The sequence below is a fragment of the Octopus sinensis genome, linkage group LG8 (assembly GCF_006345805.1).
Source record: "Octopus sinensis linkage group LG8, ASM634580v1, whole genome shotgun sequence".
NCBI classification, from domain to species: Eukaryota; Metazoa; Mollusca; class Cephalopoda; order Octopoda; family Octopodidae; genus Octopus; species Octopus sinensis.
In genome coordinates, this window is record NC_043004.1 from 7,467,307 (window position 1) to 7,487,278 (window position 19,972).

The 19,972-nt window shown below is 36.3% G+C and overlaps 1 protein-coding gene across 7 annotated transcripts in view; it reads left to right on the forward strand.

Moving 5' to 3' along the window:
* Positions 1-19,972, forward strand: part of LOC115215195 (dystrophin-like) — a 162,862-nt gene that overhangs the window by 60,277 nt on the left and 82,613 nt on the right. For 5 of the 7 annotated variants that reach the window (XR_005000297.1, XR_005000296.1, XM_036505244.1 and 2 more), the window contains exon 2: positions 1,386-1,472. The exons of the other annotated variants lie outside the window; for them this stretch is intronic. Coding sequence is in view for 3 of the 5 variants with exons in the window: in XM_036505244.1 (XP_036361137.1) it covers positions 1,386-1,472 (87 nt within the window). In the remaining 2 variants the exon portion in view is untranslated. The remainder of the gene's footprint in view (positions 1-1,385; positions 1,473-19,972) is intronic. 7 annotated transcript variants of the gene reach the window in all.

Consider the following 19,972-nt stretch of genomic DNA (forward strand, 5'->3'; position numbering starts at 1 on the left):
TGGTTAAAAGAAGGGTGTGACATTGTACTAGCTTAAAGGCTTTTTGCTCTCAAAACTTAGCCTGAAATTCTAGAATTCTTTTCACCTTGCTGCAGACAAACATTTGTTGTATATTTGGGTAGCACACTTAATTCAATGTATTTCACTTCATGTAGCAGTTTGCTAACAAATCTTAATTGAGTTTGTGTTCTCTTCAGGTTTGAACTTCTCTCCTTAGTGAACACTATAAAAACTCATCAAAGCATCGGTTTTTAAAAGACTTAAGGCATCAAGCTGGTAGAATCAGTTAGCACGGTGGGTGAAATGCTTAGCAGTATTTTATCTGTCGTTACATTCTGAGTGGTACGTAAAAGCACCCACTACAGTCTTGGAGTGGTTGGTGTTAGGAAGGGCATCCAGCTGTAGAAACTCTGCCCCTGCCAGATCAGATTGGAGCCTGGTGCAGCCATCTGGCTCACCAGTCCTCAGTCAAACCATCCAGCCCATGCTAGCATGGAAAGCAGACGTTAAACGATGATGATTATATTTATATATATATATATATATATATATATATATATATATATACCTGTGCATTATCTAAAAACTGATTTAACTTACTACTCGCTAAAGAGAGATTATTTTTATGCTTACTTAAGTTTTTTGTTCATTTCGTTACCTAAATTGTTTTGTACTCAACTCTCTTTGCGGTATTAGAAATGTAACTGTTTGTAATCACCGTGAATTTCATACTGATAGTATTGTATCCTTATAAATTACCAACCAAAATTACAGTTTGTACCAAACTACAGCACAATTGACTACATTTAGTGATCTTCGGTGTTAGTCAGTTGATTGTCTCTTGTTGCCAATTTTCAGCTAATCTACCATTTCTGGCTGTTGCTTTTATCTGATTCTGTCTTAAGGCAGTTCCTTAGTTAAATGTTATTCTTTCTCAGCACATCATGTTACGATTTCTTTCTTTGGTTTTGGATTCTCAGATTTTCTTTTTCCTTTCTGAACACATCCAACTGTGCTGTGATAACATCTTAATTAGTAATTATACTTTTGTTTCTTTTGTAACTAAATTATGTGTGTGTGAATAATTTTTAATGTGTGCTACACCTGGATTAGAGTAAATTAGTGATGGAGGTGGGGGAATTCTTTGAAAACAAATAAATTTGAACTGCAGTTTTCATTTTATTTCCATATTGTGAACATAGGTGTGTTACCAACTAAAGAATTTCTTCTTGTTTCATTCTTCCATTTTAACTTTGATTATTTTAATGAGTACCCATCATCATCATCATCTACACCAAACTCTACGCCATTGTCACCGTGGCTTTTCCTCTAAGAGTTGTGAATCTCTTTGCAGTCACTAACCAAGTTCTATACTTATCTTGCAGCTTCCAAACCTGTGGTAAAAGAGACAAAAACCATGATGATACATACAGTATCTTTACAAGAAAGATTTGCCGACTATATTTCACAAGGTGATATTGCTACTTCTTGTCCCACCCATGGTTAAAAACAGTTATCTCTTGTTATTAGTCCGAAGCTGCTTTCTGCCACCCTACCCCATGCTATTTCACCTTAGTTAATTATCTCTTTCAAACCTGTAAGGTCACCAAGCAGATAAAATTCCTCATGTCAACCAAGACAGAGCAACCTACATATTTAAGAAAAGCATTTCTCTGGTAGATTGGATCTGACATTTTTATGGCTGGCACTTGCTCCTCTGAAGAAGGTGTAAGTGAAAAGAAGCACTTTTACAGAGCATTTTTATTGCAGTTGGATATAAAATGGTTACTAAAGTATTTAAATCTAGAATTATAAATATTTATCTATTTCTATTTTATAAGTATCTGGACTCTTTTGAAAATAAAACCTACTTTTAGTCATCCCTTCTATACACAAGTTATGTTTTGAAGAGGGTTTTAACAGTGCACTGTTTTTCGATGGGCCAAAAGAAAATCTTGTTTTATGATATGAAATGAATTGCCAAATTAGTCAGGACGCTCAACAAGTGTTTAGTCAAGTGGCAGCTGTTGACTAGCTCCAGTGAATTAAACCAGTATGCTTTGATCTTTAAAAAGGACAGTTGTTGTTACTGTTGCTTTAATCACTTTAGCTGTGTATGTTGGTCCTTTTGGTACAAGTTATTTTACTTAAATAACTCCTGTTAGTCTTAATCTGTTGTAAGGCCACCAAATCAGCAGAGCATATAATAACATTAGTATATTTAACAGAAACTGTCAGTGTTTCTGTTCACGAGACTAGCCTTATAATTAATAGGCTTTGAGAACTGACCAAAGCTTGAGTCATTGACTGCTTGAAATAAACATAAAATGTCAGCTATCAAAACCTGTTTCACCCTTCACTCCATGCTAATAATGCTTTCATTGAGTTCAATGATAATGGAGAAATACCTTACAGTGTAAATCTTGCCAGGGTCGGCTCTGCTTTTTCTTCCATCTGGATCCATAAACACCAGTTCTCTATCAGAATCGGTTTAGTTTACTATATTTTTATCTTGTTTCAGTTTGAGAAATCGTTATTTCATTGGTGAGTCCCCAAGAAATTAATTAATTAATTAGTGAGGTCCTCTAGTGTAGCTCAATTTACATTGATTTCTTATGTCGATACTTTAGTTAATCAATAGGTGTTCTGTTGCCCTGTTAATTGGTTGACATCTAATCAGCCAGGAAGACTCGTTCTTGTTCATCTTAATGCTTGGATAACGAAGAATAACTATTTTGTTATTCAAATGTTCTTTGTTATTCTTTGAATAGCAAGGAAGAAGAAGTACTGTGTTTGAAAGAGAAATTACTCTTTGAAGTAGGCATCCCCCAAACGCTTAACAATTCTCTTTAAATTTGGAAGGGACTATGTCTGTAGAGGTAAGTGAAATAAGCGATATAGTTTACCAACGGGGCTTATATTTTCCACTTGAAAACTCATCCATTTTCTAGGTTTTATTATTGCTTTACAACTTGGTTAAAACATAACTAATAATATTAGTTTGTTTAGAATGTTCTAGATTTAACTTTTAACAAGCTAGTATATATAGCTGCTCTTAACAAATTTGAAACATAACATCTCTTAGTACTAATAAAGTCTAGTGACAAGTCCATTGGTGCTAACAGTCATAAACCACGAGGGCATTGCTAACAAAGATCAGTTGTACTGGTGCTAACAAATCTTGATTTATTCTAACCTGAACTGTTTATTTTTAAAATATTTTGTTTTTCTCCAGCTTCAAACATAAAGCTTTTCAACCATTTTTTGCTTTGGTTTTAAATTTACAAGGTTGGTTCAACTGGAAATGATTGAGAAAAAATGGCTCATATTTTGAAATATGATGCATTATTAATGAAATTATTGTAAGAGGAGAAATATGTAAATGTTATAGTTTTTCATATGAAAAATTGTTTGCATTTGAACCATCCTGTGTAATTTTTTTTTCTCGTTTTTTTAAATTCTGTTACTTTGGTGGTATTAGTATTAGAGGAATGGTTATCAACTCTGTTTCACTAAAGACTAGGTTTTTGGATTCACTGGTACTGCAACTTTGGCATCTGCAGTTATGCTAAACTTTTACTATGAGTTCCATGTCAAAAGATATTATGAAGGATGGGCCAACTGTCTCAACCAAACATAGTGAAAGTGTATTAAAGCAAGAATTTCAGAGAAATGCAAGAAATTAAGAATAAATTCTATTCCTATTAGCAGACTAGATTAAGTATGATAACTCATGGCGTTGTATTAGCGAGTATTTGTGAATGGTGGAGATCTGCATCGATATGAGAGGAACCTGTTAATTAACGCGTATTGACTGCAATGTTAAGATATACAGAAGTTTGGGAACAAAGTCCTAAGTTAATGTAATTGGAAGAAATGCCCAGACACAAGTGAATGGATGGTACACGAGTGTTTGCTGTAACAGATGAGCTGCGATTGTGTGGGAGGTAAATAGTGAACCACATACTTGAAATGACACAAATCCAAAGAGGCTTATCTCACTTACTACAAACTTACCAATGCCATTACTTGCATGAGAAACCAGACAGTAACATAAAGTGAAAGTTTTCTCTCTTTAGTATCGTGTCTAGTCAGAATATTTTATGCTTGACATGGCCAAATCCAGCCTCTCACGCCAACCCTACAATGATGTTATTCTGAAAATATACAATCACATTATTGAAATTTGAGGCAACAAGATAATGAATGATTAATTCAAAACAATTTGAATAAATTAGCAATAGATTTGACAGAATAATTAGATTGTTAACGAGCAAAAGACAAATGATTGATTCCCCACTGGAATAAATTGAGAATTAATTTAGCTGCGGACATGAAATGATTGATGATTAGGCCTTTTGTGGCATTTGATTAAATGATTAATGTTGCTGGTGTTTGGGATTATGTCTAGTTTGAGACTAAATATGATCTACTGGTACCGACATTTTGGAGAACAAAGCTTGTCTTGATACTAATGCTGTAAAATTACTTCAGCACTTAACCGATCTTTGTAGAAAAGAATTACATCTGATTGGATAATCCTCAATATATAATAATCTTGGTATTTGTTTTACAAATTTTGCAATGAAAAGTAAAATTAATCTCAGAAGATAAGATTAAAGACTGCACTTTATTTAAATCAAAGCCTTTCCATTTCTGCCAACTCACATGTTTACGACATTACTGTAAATAGTTAAATATGAAGCGTAGATTTCTGATTTTAATGATTTCCATTTGTCACCCATCAATTCTTTGGCACCAGTCGTAAACAGGGATTTACAGAGTTCATTTCTATTTGGTGATGGTTCCATTTTGTGCTTTTCCTATTTATATAATTCCTTGGTTCTACCTATTTACGAATACTCTATGCCTCGCCTATTTATAATACTCTCTGCTTCACCTATTTATAATATACTCTTCACCAATTTCTCCAACATCTGTCAAATGAAGTTTGTCTTATAAATTTTCGTTTGTTTTTTTTTTTGTTTTTTTGCACACAGGTAAAAATGTTTGTTTCTTCATATTCCTTTTTTATATTTCAAATAAATCTTGCTTTCTCTGTGAAATAATTCTCAATGTCTAAAATTGTTATTGTTAAATGTTTTGAAGTTATTCTTATTAAAATATTGCAAATTCCACCTTAACCAATTTTTTAGTACCTTATGCCTTTCTTTTAAACCAATTTATGACAAAAAAAATTTTTTTAATAAATAAAAATGGAAATTTACTAAAAATTAAGATTTATATATTTTAAATTTAAAAAGTTTTTGATTTTTAAAAGATTTCCATTTTGATCCATTTTAGTTGTAAATTAGTCCTTCAAAGAAGGATTAGGGTTATTTAGGCCCAAGAGATAAAGACGAATGGTTGTTGGCTGGATTGGCTGTTAAACATTTTATTGACTTTAAAAGATGAAAATCAATGTCGACCCCCAACTGAATCTGAATTCAAAATATAGAGACGTGTCTTGCCAAGCATTTTGTTCACTCTACTGATTCTGTTAAATATTATCTTTAATGATGAAGATTCAATTAACAGCGAAGAGATAATCGAATTGTTGAGGTTTGCTGTTTTATTGTTGAAATTTCATGAAGTCAACTTCTTTATTCTAATCAAATGAAACCTGATACCAGAACAGCAAATATGCTGGTGTTTGGTGAATTCTACTCCATCAGCATCACATTTTCCTTTATTTGGATCGGCTAGTAGTGACTTTTTTGTCTTTTACTGGTTTTATGCTGGGGCATTGTATTGAAGAATTTTAATTAAATGAATTGACTCCAGTACTTTTTTTTAAAAGCTTGGCATTTATTCCCTTGGTCCTTTTGCTGAAGCACTAAATTATGGGGACGTAAACACACCAACACTGGTTACCAAGCGGTTGTGGGGAACAAACACACATACATATATAAACCAGCTTCTTTCAGTTTCTGTCTACCAAATCCATTCACAAGGCTTTGGTTGGTCTGAGGCTATAGTAGAAGACTCCTGCCCCAATGTGCCACAAAGTGGGTCTGAACCAGGAACCATGTGATTGGAAAGCAAACTTTTTGCCAGGGCCACTCCTCAGCCATTATCTCCAGTATTAAAAACCTTAGACATATTTGTTTCCACAGCTATGTTCAGCCCCAACTCTGTAAAAGGAAGACCATTAAAATATTAATAATTGTGTTATTAAGGAACAAAAAACTTTCTATTTAATACTGAAGAAGAAAAAGACTTTTCTTTTTTCTTATTAAAAGAATGGTTGTAGGGACAGATTAAACAAGAACTATTTCATACACTTTTATTACATGGAAGGGGAGAACGTTTTTGGCATTTCAAGTATACTGATATTTATGAGACAGATTATTTAGTTTTTAAAGTTCAGCAAGATAAATTTAAAACTTTTTTTTTCCCCTTACCAATCAAAATAGATAATTCTTGAAGTATTTCAGTTTTAGGTTTCCATAGTGACTACATTTACAGTTATTGATAGACAAATAATGTTTTATTTTTGAATAATTCTATTTTATTCACAATATTTTGGTTGTTGTCAATCTGGTTACTTACTGTATCTCTAATTTCAACTCCACCCAAGAGTTGTTGAGAATGGTCATACCATCCAGATTACTACAGAGATAAAAAGTTGTTCTATCAGATGATAGAGTTGAGTGAGTGTGTGTGTGTGGTTGGGGTGAATAAAGAAAGAGAGAAGTGCAGAGCTATGGGACACTGATATTTATAAAGATAAATGATAAAGAAGGTACAGATGTTACCGTTCACAGACACAGCTTTCTTCTTGTTTACATTAGTTGTGTGATACACATGTGTCAGCTTCACATGGAGCTCATAACTTCTTCTTTCTTAACAACACATAAATGTTGAAGATTTGATAATTTAGCATGTTATTCTTGCATTTGGATTACGTCAATTTCTTTTATTTAACCTTTTAGTATTTAAACTGGTCGTATGTGGCCCAAATATGCTTCCTGCTCTGTTCTAACCAGCCAGATCCAGCCTATCACACTTGCCTTTCAAGGCCACTATAAAATATACAATTTCATCATCAAAATTCTGAAGCAACAAAATAATCCATGATTAATGAAAAAGCGGAACATTTCACAGAATAATCTCAATGCTAAATGGTTAATTGTAATTAACCATTGATTTGGTCTTCAATTTGGCCTTCAGCATCTTTAGTGAAGAAATGTCATTCCTGTCTCTGCTGGACTCGGATGTTGACAGATTGTCAAATGGATTATAGAAATTTCAGGCAAAGGAATCACCTTGTTTGTTATGTTTTGTGTTATTCGGAACAAAAAACAGCAATTCTATGTGGCACTCAGTTTGGTTGTTGAGTCAAGAATTTTCCTTTGTTACATTATCAAGCATTAGAAATATTAAATAGCTTCTCTAAACATCGATGCGTTCAAGTAGAATTTGAATTCATTTCTCCTAATTCAAGAATCCATTATTATCATCATTTTAGCATTGCTTTTTATTTTTTTTTTTTACCCTACCTATAAGTATTGTTGCATGGTAAGAAGCTTCCTCCCTAACCATATTGTTCTGATTTCAGTTCCACTGCAAGACACCTTGGAAAAGTGTCTTGTGAGTGGATGGAAACTGAAAGAAGCTCTGTGTATATTTATGTACATATCTTACAAGGGAGAGTCAAAGATTATACGCACTCATTTTTCCAGTGTCATCATCATCATCATCATCATCATTATTTAACGTCTGCTTTCCATGCTAGTATGGGTTGGACGATTTGACTAAGGTCTGGCGAACCAGACTCCAATCTGATCTGGCAGAGTTTCTACAGCTTGATGCCCTTCCTAATGCCAACCACTCCGAGTGTGTAGTGGGTGATTTTCCGTGCCACCGGCACGAGGGCCAGTTTGGTGGTACTGGCAACGGCCACGCCCAAATGGTGCTTTTTATGTGCCACCTGCACAGGAGCCAGTCCAGCGGCACTGGTGACGACCTCGCTTGAATGTTTTTGTGTATTTACATAAAAGCAGAGGATAAACACGTGCATAACTTTTCTGTATAGGCTCCTTCCTTTTTGATGCCTTTGGTCTGACAGTTCACAAGCTTGCATATTCCCTCCAAGAAGAAGGTTTTCGGTTGGGTGTGTAACCATTTAGGCACTGCTTCCTTCATGTCTTCATCTGTAGGAAATCAACAACCTCATAAACCATCTTTGAGCAGTCCAAAGATATGATAGTTGGAAGGGGTGAGATCTGGGCTGTAAGCCAGGGTGTTCCAGCACCTCAAAACCCAATCGGTTAATGGTTTCAACAGTCTGGTTGGCCGTGTGGGGGCGTGCATTGTCATGTAACAACAAAATTTTCTTCAACAATAGGCTTCGGTGCTTGGTGTGAATTCCTGGCATCATTTTGTTGGCCAGCAAAGCACTGTATCTTGCACTGTTGATTGTACAGTCCTTTCCCAGAGGAATCAGATCACTGCTCTTTGTTCTTCTTTGGTGCACATTGCTAGTGGAACGGCCATGCTTACACAGTATAGCCAGAAAAAAAAAATGGCATGATCAGGCTTGAACTTCGATCACGTGATCACAATAGTACCAACTATAAGCATGCAAGTGCAGAAGCAGTGTGACAATAATAACGATATGTTATGGTGAAAGCGCGGATAATGTTTGACTTCCCCTTGTATGTGTGTGCACCTTTGTGCCTGTGTTTGTCCTCTCAGCACCACTTGACAACCAGTGTTGGTGTGTTTACATCCCTTGTAACTTAGCAGTGCAGCAAAGGAGACCAATAGAATAAGTACTAGGCTTTAAAAAAAAAAAAGAATTAAAAGTGCTGAGGTCGATTCATTCAACAAAAATTTCATCAAGGCGATGCCCCAGCATGGTCACAGTGTAATAACTAAAAGAAGTAAAACATAAAAGGTAAATACCTGCATGGGTTGGACAGGTATGCTAACGAGCATATCACAGCTTGGGTTGATTCTTTGTTAACTCGTGTGTGTAGTCCAATATCTTTAGATATCATTTCACCATTTCTTTCTTCATCTTCTTTCTCTCCAAGTGTGTTCCACAATAAGCACACAGCTATCTTCTTGGTTGATATTTACTGTTTACCAATATATTTTGTAATGTATTACAGGAAATTGCTTTTGAATATATATTTTCCTATTTCAGTAAAACTCCAAGAGTCTCACTCAAGCAGCCTTGTATAAATACTTGTTTCCCAATTTAATTTTATTCTGTTGTTTTCTTTAAGCTTTTTACTGAGATTATAAAGAAATAATGAAGCTACCTAAATCCATTCTACAGCTCTGTACTTTCTTTTCCAGCATATAAATATACTTTCATATAGTGAATTTTGGACTATTGGTGACAGTTAACCCTTTCATTACCAACCTGGCTGAAACCGGCTCTGGCTCTGTAATATAAATGTCTTGTTTTCATAAGTTTTGAATTAAAATCTTCCATCAAACCTTAGTCACAATTTATGTTCTTAACACTAGCTTAATGATAACTAAGTTGTTTTACTAAATTCTTTGTTATATTTAAAATTAATTGATTGAAACACAGAGCATCTCAAAATAAATACGGTAACGAAAGGGTTAAACTGTGAGTCAAGATTTTAGAATATCTAAAATTGACCGATCAGTCTGGTACTCTTGCTATGTTTATTAAGTTACTTGGTCAATATCCTCTGAGTATCGTTCTATAGTGAAACCAAGTTTTAATTATTAATACGCTTAAGTGAATGATTACAAATACGTTGGTTTAAAAAATAAACTCATTTCTCAAAACAACCACCAGCTGTTTTTGTAACGACTTTATATTCCCCAACAACTAAGCTGCTTTAGCTAATTAATGAGATATAGATTAACAAAAATAATAATTAAGAAAACTATTAATCTCATTGGTTGAAAGTGCTGACTCGTGTCGCTTGTTTGTTCCTTCTTGAGCCATGCCTGGTTCATAAGGGCCGGTTTCCTGGTTTCTTTGGCGTGTAGGTTCCCCACCTGGACGGGATACTGGTCCGTCACAGGTGAGCTGCAAGATGCAGGAGGAAAGAGTGAGAGAAAGTTGTGGCGAAAGAGTCAGCAGAAGTCCGCCATTATCTTCTTCCGGAGCCGTGTGGAGCTTAGGTGTTTCGCTCATAAATACACACATCACCTGGTCTGAGATTCGAACCCGTGATCCCTCAACCGCGAGTCCGCTGCTCTAACCACTAGGCCATGTGTTTGTCTTCATATTCCTGCAAGACAACTAATTTCTCTTTTACTACATGAGCACCAACTACCACAAACAAAATGAATAAAATGAAACAATATTATTGTCTGGAATAATCCAAAGACCTAGTTTTAGGTGAGATGACAGTAATGATGATAATACTGAGGAAAGTAAAGAATTTCTCTTTACCAAAGAGGCCTTGATTTCCTTAGGGAATTGCTGTTTCAGTCAACCAAGACAATTCCCTAAGTCATCATGATTGCCGGGGCTCCCCACTCAGCAGTTTTGTTAAATTACAGATATCAGTGGGACCCCTTAATCTTACAATATTGTAGAGAGAGATGGAGTGAACTATTAAGGTTTAAGGTTTAAGTACTTTGGCCAAGAACAATGTATTACTCATGTCACAACATGGTCTGTTGACCTTTTGGTTATCTTATCAATCATTTGTCTTCTGTCTCAACTAAATAAATTCTGAAGGTCTATAAATTTCCTTGTTTGTACAGACTCAATTTTATAAGGCTTCGAATATTTTTGCTTTGTATCTTCACAAAATTTATCATGAGAGTATATATATAATATTATTACAAATTTGGGATTTTACCAATAGAACAACTCCTCTTTTAGGATAACCTTATTGTATGGAATACACATAGAAAGTTACTTCCAATAAAATAATTTAAGCAATTAAAATAATCTACTATAAAATACAATAAAATTAGTTGGAAAAAATATATAACTTAACTGTTATTAGTCTGTGGGGAAAGAATGTATTTCTTTTTTATATTTACAAGATGATTTTAATTTAATTTTTTTTTAATTGACATTTTTAGTTTGGAAAAATATATATATAAAAAATTAGGGGTTAGGGGCGACCCCCTCCATCCCCAGGGCTGTTTTCACAACTCTTTATAAATGGGGAATATACAAGATCTCCTTTTTATGTCTTCCTCCCTTTCAATTTTGAAGTTATCAATTAGTGCCGAAAGGACGAAAGGCAAAGTCGACCTCAGCGGAATTTGAACTCAAAACGTAAAGACAGATGAAATATCACTAAGCATATCACCCGGCATGCTAATGTTTCTGCCAGCTCGCTGCCTTACTGTGATGGTATATCATCACAAATTCACAAGAGACAGGCGTGCAGTGATATGATGTCTATACATTCTTCAGGATCATTATTGGATGGCAAGTTCCTGCAGATATTAAAATGCTATTCCATATTTTCAAAACAATGGTAAAATGTGAAGTTATAACCTTCACACCTTTTAAAAGAGAATTAGTGATGCAAATGTTAATGAAACGATGATTTAAAAAAGAACAAGATGGCAGCCGATCGTCTGTCTGTTTGATCTGAGCCTAAACAACAACCACAACCTCACTCAATAAAAGACTCTTCTGATTCATTCTGGTGCACACCATTCGTTAACTTTTACTGGTTCTCATGACGACTTCTTTATCTATAATAATCAGCTTGACTATCAACCGTTTGTTTTGTCTCAATTCTCTTTTAATGGATGCGAAAAATAAATTTGGAAATATCTTCAAAAAAAAAACCAAAAAAAAAAAAAACCTGATGTTCTTTAAGCAAACTAACCTCAATTGATGTAGCTTAAACAGATAATCTTTTGACAAATCTTTCATATCCTCTTTTTCACATTTGTGTGTGTTCTTGTGGCTGTCTGTATGTGTTAATATGAATGTGTCTGTTATCAAGACTCCATCTCACTGCATCAATGTTCATTCTAATCTCTGATTTAGTGTGTGTGTGTGTGTGTGTTTGATGGAGGAGGATCAAGAGGGTGGGGGGCATTATTGAGATAGAAATAGATATCCTTTCAGATTGCCTTCTGTGAGATAAATGCTGTTAATATTAACACACACACCTTGAAACTAGTGATGATACATTTCTCTCATTAGGACTATTTGTGAATTACATTTACGTACACACACACACTATATATATATATATATATATATATATATATATATATATATATATATATATATAAATAAACTTTGCCAGATCAGATTGGAGCCTGGTGCAGCCTTCTGGCCTGCCAGTCCTCAGTTAAACTGTTCAACCCATGCCAGCATGGAAAGTGGATGTTTGATGATGATGATGATATATATATATATATATATATATATATATATATATATTGTGTGTCTTGTTTTCCATTTGTGTCTTTTGTTGTTTGAAAAAATAGTTCATATTCCATGTACTTGTACTTTTTACTTTTTTGTTGTACACATTTCATGATGTCCTGTGCCCACATATGCATACATATACATATAGATGTAAGTATGTACATATGCATATATATATATATATATATATATATATATGCATGTATAATATTATTTATATTATTAGATGACTGAACGCCATGCATCCTCTTCTAAGCAAGTTTTATCTACCTATCATATACATATATATATATATATATATATATATATATATATATATATATATACCTACATATATGTATGTTGACATTTATTATTGGCATTCTAATAATAGTAATTTCTTTTGGGTTTAATAAGAGTAATAACCAGTAGCCTTGATTAAGCAACAAGAAAGCTGGGGTGGAAGTGGCAGCCGCGGCAGTGGTGATGGTGGTGTGTATAATAACCTTTTTTGTGGTGCTGGAACTGTTGGTAGTAGTAGTAGTAGTAGTAGTAGTAGTAATAGTAGTGTTGGAAACACTGGATAGGTTAAGAACTAATAATAATAATAAGCTTCTCACATTGGTGCATAACCTCGATCCAGTGTACAATTTATACTTGTTTTATTGACCTGCAACTTACAAAAAAAATAAATAAAAAATTCTGATTTGAATTTAGTGGTGATGAGCACCAAGAAAGCTTCTTGGTGCTCTTACCATTTTTGACAATCTAACCTTTGCATATAACGATGATGATGATGTCAGAAAATGATAATGATAACCGAATCGACTGGCACATGACTGACTTCACCTCTTCCTATACAATCCTTGATATGGAAGCACTCCCAGATTAGAAAGTAGCCTCAGAGAGAAATGGGTCTCTACATAATCTCTCATATATAAATGAGGCAAAACAGAAGATTCTGTGATGGTTGTGTTTTTCCCAACAGATTTAGTGACATAATTCAAATGGAATCTTAAGAATTGAAAACTGAGTCCCATGTTTAACTTAAATGTCTCTTCTCCAATTAAATCCTTTCATTGGCACCAGTTGCATTTATAGAGGAAGGGTATGTTTTATTGACTTAATTTCCAGTGTATCACTGGTGATGGGGCAGATGATGGAATGGTTAGAGCTACAGACAATTAATGAAGGAATTGGTATTTTGTATCCTGCTGTCATCATATATCATCATCATCGTTTAATGTCCGTTTTCCATGCTAGCACAGGTTGGACGGTTTGACAGGGGTCTGGGAAGCCAGGAGGCTGCACCAGGCACCAGTCTGATCTGGCAGTGTTTCTACAGCTGGATGCCCTTCCTAACGCCAACCACTCCGTGAGTGTAGTGGGTGCTTTTTATGTGCCACCGGCACAGAAGCCAGTCAAGGCGGCGCTGGCATCGGCCATGATCAGTTGGTGCTTTTTACATGCCACCGGCACAGAAGCCAGTCAAGGCGGCGCTGGCATCGGCCATGTTCGGATGGTGCTTTTTATGTGCCACCGACACAGGTATCACAACTACAATTCCATTTGATATTTATTTTGATGTTGATGTACTTGACTCAATGGACAGAGCTCTTAACTCTCAAGTGACCTGGTCCTCCTAATTACAAAATAGGAACAACTCTCTGCTCTAAGCAGCCATAGTCCATTAGCTTGTAGTTCCAGGTTCAATTCTTTCTGTGCACTTGGAGAAGCAATGGAAAAAAGTCACTGCAGTGCAGAATCATTCCATGGAGACCAGTTCTTCAGTTTGTTACAGTGAAAAGTGTTATGAGACACTATAGTGACTATGGTACTGTTGGTGCCTATTTTATTGGCCATTTAAGGAATGGCATCACTTTGTCTCCAACAATTCAGTGCAACACCAGTGCAAAGTCACCTCCCTCCGACAAGTCATCCTAACGAGACATCTGCTTAGGCTGGGTCATGCCCTCTGTCGTCAACCAGGACAATTCATCTACGAATCAATTGCCCCAGCTCCCCTTCAGGGTTGGTGAAATCGATGTGGTGGACAACAAAAAACCTGGCTGATGACAGTCAAGGCTGATCTGGAACCCAACCTAAGCCCCCATATCTATGGCGTTCGCCGCTGGAATAAGGAGTGGTTGGGGATCACATGGTCGTTAGCCTCAAATCGCCAGGTCCGGTCGGCGTTTGTGAGAGATGCAGCATTGAGGATGAATGAAGCCAGCTCAACTCACCCCGGGTGAATGCTGTCTCAAGTCAAGTGAAGTCAAAGAATGAAAGACAAAGTCAAGGTCAGAAGAGTTTAAAACAAAGGAGTGACTAAATATCACAAGACCTTTTATCTGAAGCGCTTGATTTTGCCATCCCCTTTTTTGCCCCCAAAATAAAGTTTGTTTCACAACCAGAAACTAATGGGAGAGCTCCTACATGGTCATTCAATCTGCTAGAAATAACAACCAAATATTTCAAAATCAAACCTAGTGCAGGACTGACTGTGTGGTAAGTAACTTACTTACCAACCACATATGGTTTCGAGTTCAGTTCCACTGCATGGCACCTTGAGCAAGTGACTTCTATTATAACCTCAGGCTGACCAAAGCCTTGTGAGTGGATTTGGTAGACGGAAACTGAAAGAAGCCCATCCTATATATGTGTATGTGTGTGTATATGTTTGGGTGTCTGTGTTTGTCCCCCTAACATCGCTTGACATCCGATGCTAGTGTGTTTACGATCCCATAACTTAGCGGTTTGGCAAAAAGGGATTGATAGAATAAGTACTAGGCTTTCAATAAGTCCTGGGGTCAATTTGCTCAACTAAAAGGTAGTGCTCCAGCATGGCCGCAGTCAAATCACTGAAACAAATAAAAACATAAAATTTAATGCATTAGATAATTTACTTTAAAATGCAGTCTTCATCATTAACATCCTTTCTCTGCTGCTTTGGGTTTGAGAAGAACAAACAAGCCAGGGTGGGGGTTATCTGTGCCTGCTTTGGCATGGTTTCTACAGCTGGTTGCCCTTTCTAACACCAACCACTTAATTACTGGGTGCTCTTTATGTGGTATCAGCACCAGTAAAGCCACCAAGTACCCACAAGACCCCACCCCATCACCTCAACTGAGTTGGGTTATAGATCTAGAAAAAAACAGATGGATGCTCACAGCTGGAGCACCCTGTTCATAGTGCTGCTCGGTGACAGCTGACCTGGGGTTAAACAACAAAATAGAAAAATCAGTATATTTTCTTTTCTTCTTTTTTTAAGTGGGTGGGTTTATGGATTCTGAAATCTGTCATTGTACAACATGGCATCTGCTTTGGTGGCCACCAACTTCTTGACATCTTGTTACTAAACCATTTAGAGTTCTAAGTGTTTTATGGTATATTATTAGACCTGCAGGAAATGGACATAAATCTGAATTTGCTTTGACAACTTCCTGTGTAAAAAAATAAAATGCATGCCACAAGCTATTCGGTTTGGCAGTTTGAAGAAACCATATCTACTTCTGCTATTTGTCAAACCGTTTTTGCTTTCTGCTAACTGGCCATACCAGAATATTTTTAATATTCTTGCTTGGGCAAATCTCTCTCTCTCTCTCTCTCTCTCTCTCTCTCTCTCTCTCTCTCTCTCTCTCTCTCTCTCTCTCTCTCTCTCTCTCTCTCTCCCTCCCCCTTCTCCCTCCTTGTCTCTCTTCCCCTCCCCCCTCCCTTATGAGATAAAAGTCGCAATACTTTATAGTTGGTTATGATTCACTTTCTGGAATTGAGCCATCTTCACAAGAACACTTCTTGATTGGAGTTATTTTGGAAGAACCACAAATGGCACCAACTTAAAGGTTGGTGTCTGTCAACAAGTTTGATTTAGTAATCACATCTGATGCCATACTGTGGAGCAACATTGGACACTATTTAATATCAACAAATAACATTAGTTATATTGGCATAAGATCGCAAATTAAGAGGTGACGAGCATAATTGGATTTACGCCTGCCTATTTATCATGGAGAAAATCAGTCAATTCTGATGTGATTTGAACTCAGTACAAAAGAGATGGAATTAAATATTCTTTTCTACTCTAGGCACAAGGCCCAAAATTTTGGGGGTGGGGGCCAGTTGATTAGATCATTTCCAGTATGCAACTGGTACTTATTTTATCAACCCCATAAGGCAAAGTTGACCTTGGTAGAATTTGAACTCAGAATGTAAAAACGGACAAAATACCGCTAAGCATTTCGTCTGGCGTGCTAACGTTTCTGCCAGCTTGCCGCCTTAAAGGCACCAGATATAACATCGCTTCACTTCTTCCCTAACTGCTATGGTAGAAATTATATAAAAGGTTTTCCTCAAATCAAGAATTTATAATTCATGGCAAATATTTTGCATATAAACAGAACATTAACGCAAATATAAAACGGATCAGGAAACACAAATTCACTCAAGCATCTTTTATATTTGCTTGGAGTCCACTCTTATACTTTCAATGCAGAGTATATTTAAGCAATTTTTAAAGAATATTTATCTAAAAATGTGCGATTTGGGTGTTGAAACAAGAAAGAAAAAAAAGGCATCTAATATGGGCAACAGAGTGTATTTCAAAGCTGAAGTTTCACTGTTTCTGCTCAGTTCCATCATTACAATCATTATGTAAGAGGAGGAGGAGGTGGTGGTGGTGTATTTTAGTATATTGAACTGTCTAGGTTTAAACAGTGAAACTAAATAAATATCCAAACCAGTTTCTGTAGAGGAGCAATTGTTAATAAAATAGTTCTATTAGTATGTATATTTACCAGTCCAGGGATTGAGGGTATTTAAAATAGCAGGTTTGTTTGATTTAATCATAAAGGTTTTTTTTTCTGTTAACTGTAAAACAAGCAAAATGAAACTCACTAATTGGGTTGGAAACCTGTTATACCAATCAATAGTTTATTGTTTTGTATGGCTCTACAGAGTTGATTCCATCAATGCTATCCTTCTCTACCACAAACATATGCTCTTTGCACTCATGTAGGTTTTCATGTTCCTCAACCGAGTGTTCATATCACATAGAAGCTGTTGTATCGACTCAACGTTACTTGTTTGAGATTTCCTGTATGTTTTAGGAAGCCATTTTCTTCATCATCATCATCATCGTTTAATGTCCGCTTTCCATGCTAGCATGGGTTGAACGACTTGACTGAGGACTAGCAAACCAGATGGCTGCACCAGGCTCCAATCTTGATCTGGCAGAGTTTCTACAGCTGGATGCCCTTCCTAACGCCAACCACTCCGAGAGTGTAGTGGGTGCTTTTACGTGCCACTGGCATGGGGGCCAGTCAGGCGGTACTGGTAACGACCTCGCTCGAATTTTTTTACACATGCCAACGGCACAGGTGCCAGTAAGGTGATGCTGGTAATGATCCCGCTCGAATGGTGCCTCCTACATGCCACCGGCACGGAAGCCAGATAGCCACTCTGGCAACAATCACGCTCGGATGGTGCTTTTAGCACCCTACTACTTGCAAAATTATTATAGTTGGATATCTATGCTGGCAGAAAATATTTGAAAACTGTAGGTGATATTAATCATCATCATCATCATCTTTTAACGTCCGTTGTCCAGGCTGGCATGAGTTGGATGGTTTGACCGAGGCTGGCATGCTGCACCAGATTCCAGTCTGATTTGGTCTAGTTGTCTTCAGCCGGATGCCCTTCCTAATGCCAACCACTCCACAAGTGTAATGGGTGCTTTTACATCCCACTGGCATGGGTGCCAATTTGCATGACACTGGTATCTGCCACAACTGCAATTTTGCTCAGTTTGATGGGCCTTCTTCTCAGACACGACATAATGCCAAAGGTCTTGGTCATTGCCTCCGTGAGGCCCAACACTTGAAAGGTGTTCTTTACATGCTACTAGCATGGGAACACTTGGCTTGACAGGTCCTCTCAAGCACAGCACATCGCCAAAGGTCTTGGTCACTAGTCATTGTTTAGTTTCAAATTTTGACACAGGGCCAGCATTTTTGTGAGAGGTGGAGAAGTTGATTACAGTGACCCCGGTATTCATCTGGTCCTTATTTTATCAACCCTGAAAGAATGAAAGGCAAAGTTGACCTGGGTGGAATTTGAACTCAGAACATAGACAGACAAAATGCTGCTAAGCATTGTGACCGGTATGCTAACAATTCTGCCATTTCCCTACCTTAGAAATGATATTAGTATTCGCTGATATACACACCCTTTGCTTATGCAAAAAATGTGAACTGAAAATACTAAGTTGATATAGGATATCAACCAATTAACTTCTAAAGTTAGTGGTTCAGATTTTCTCACTGATACGGAACTGTGTCCATTGTCATTAAGTTTCTACAGAAAAATGTGATATGAATCTAAACAGTAACAAATGTATAAATTATTTTCTGACATAGGCACACGGTACTACACATTGTTTCAGAAAGGTTGTAATTTATTTGACTATTATTTTAAGGATATGAAAGGGACGAAAGGCAAAGTTAATCCCAAAGGAATTTGATCTCAGGATGTTGAGCATCGTATCTTGTCTTTAACTTCATTAAATTTGTGTATTATGAATGTCTGTTGGCTAATCTTTTGGTCTCTTTGATTCAGGTGTTTAACTTTATTTGTGATGTCTGATGTATCAATGACCCTCAACTGCTACAAACATGTCACACAGAATAGGGGGGGGGGTGATACGTTGACCAGTGTGTATGAACTGGACATGTATGACAACATAGATTTGTCTTTGCATTTGAATAACATGAAAGTTTTATCATTGTTGTTTAAGTCAAACGATGCCTTTGTCAACAACCGTTTCCTAGTCTTTTGGTTGCCTTTGATTTTCGACTGGGGTTCCTTTAGTAATTAAATCTTTTAGTTTGTTATTTTGTCTGAAGATAGACAAATTTGATTTGACATTGCTGAAAATATTTTGCTGACCCGAATTGTGTGTAGTCAGTCGACTGTGCTTGTTTTATCTCACCTGAAATAGTGAAAGTCAATCCCAGTCGCAACTTGACCCAGAAGATAAAAAAGGATGTAACTAAATACTCGTACAATGTTTTGTTTAAGAATCTACCAATTCTGCTGCAATAATGAAAGTCAGCTATACCTATCCAATTTTAGATTTTATGGAAAGATGGAATAAATAAAGGGTGTGTAGGTGCAGGTTTAGCTGTGTGAAGAAGTTTGCTTTGCAACCATGTGGCTTCGTATTCAGTTGTACAGTTTGGCATCTTGGACAAATGGCTTCTACTATAGCCACAGACCAACCAAAATTGTGAGTGGATTTGTTAGCCTGAAACTAAAAGATGTCTGTCATATATATAACATGCATGTGTGTATGTATAGTCATCATTCCAACATCCACTTTTCCCTGCTTACTTAGGTTAGACTATATGTGTGTAAGTTAGCGTTTGCACGGGTGCATGTGGATTTTCCCTAGTTTTTATATGTGTTCACTGGTTGTAAACAATGGCTTAACTGTTCATGCAGTTGGCGCCATTCACTTGCAGTGTGTCTTTCTGGAGATGCTGCACAATCTCTATACACAAAAAAGCTTAATATGCTGTCATTTGTTTGCAATTCTCCATTTAAACATGTCCTGGAAGATTATTACTTTGCTTGTAAAACAGTTAG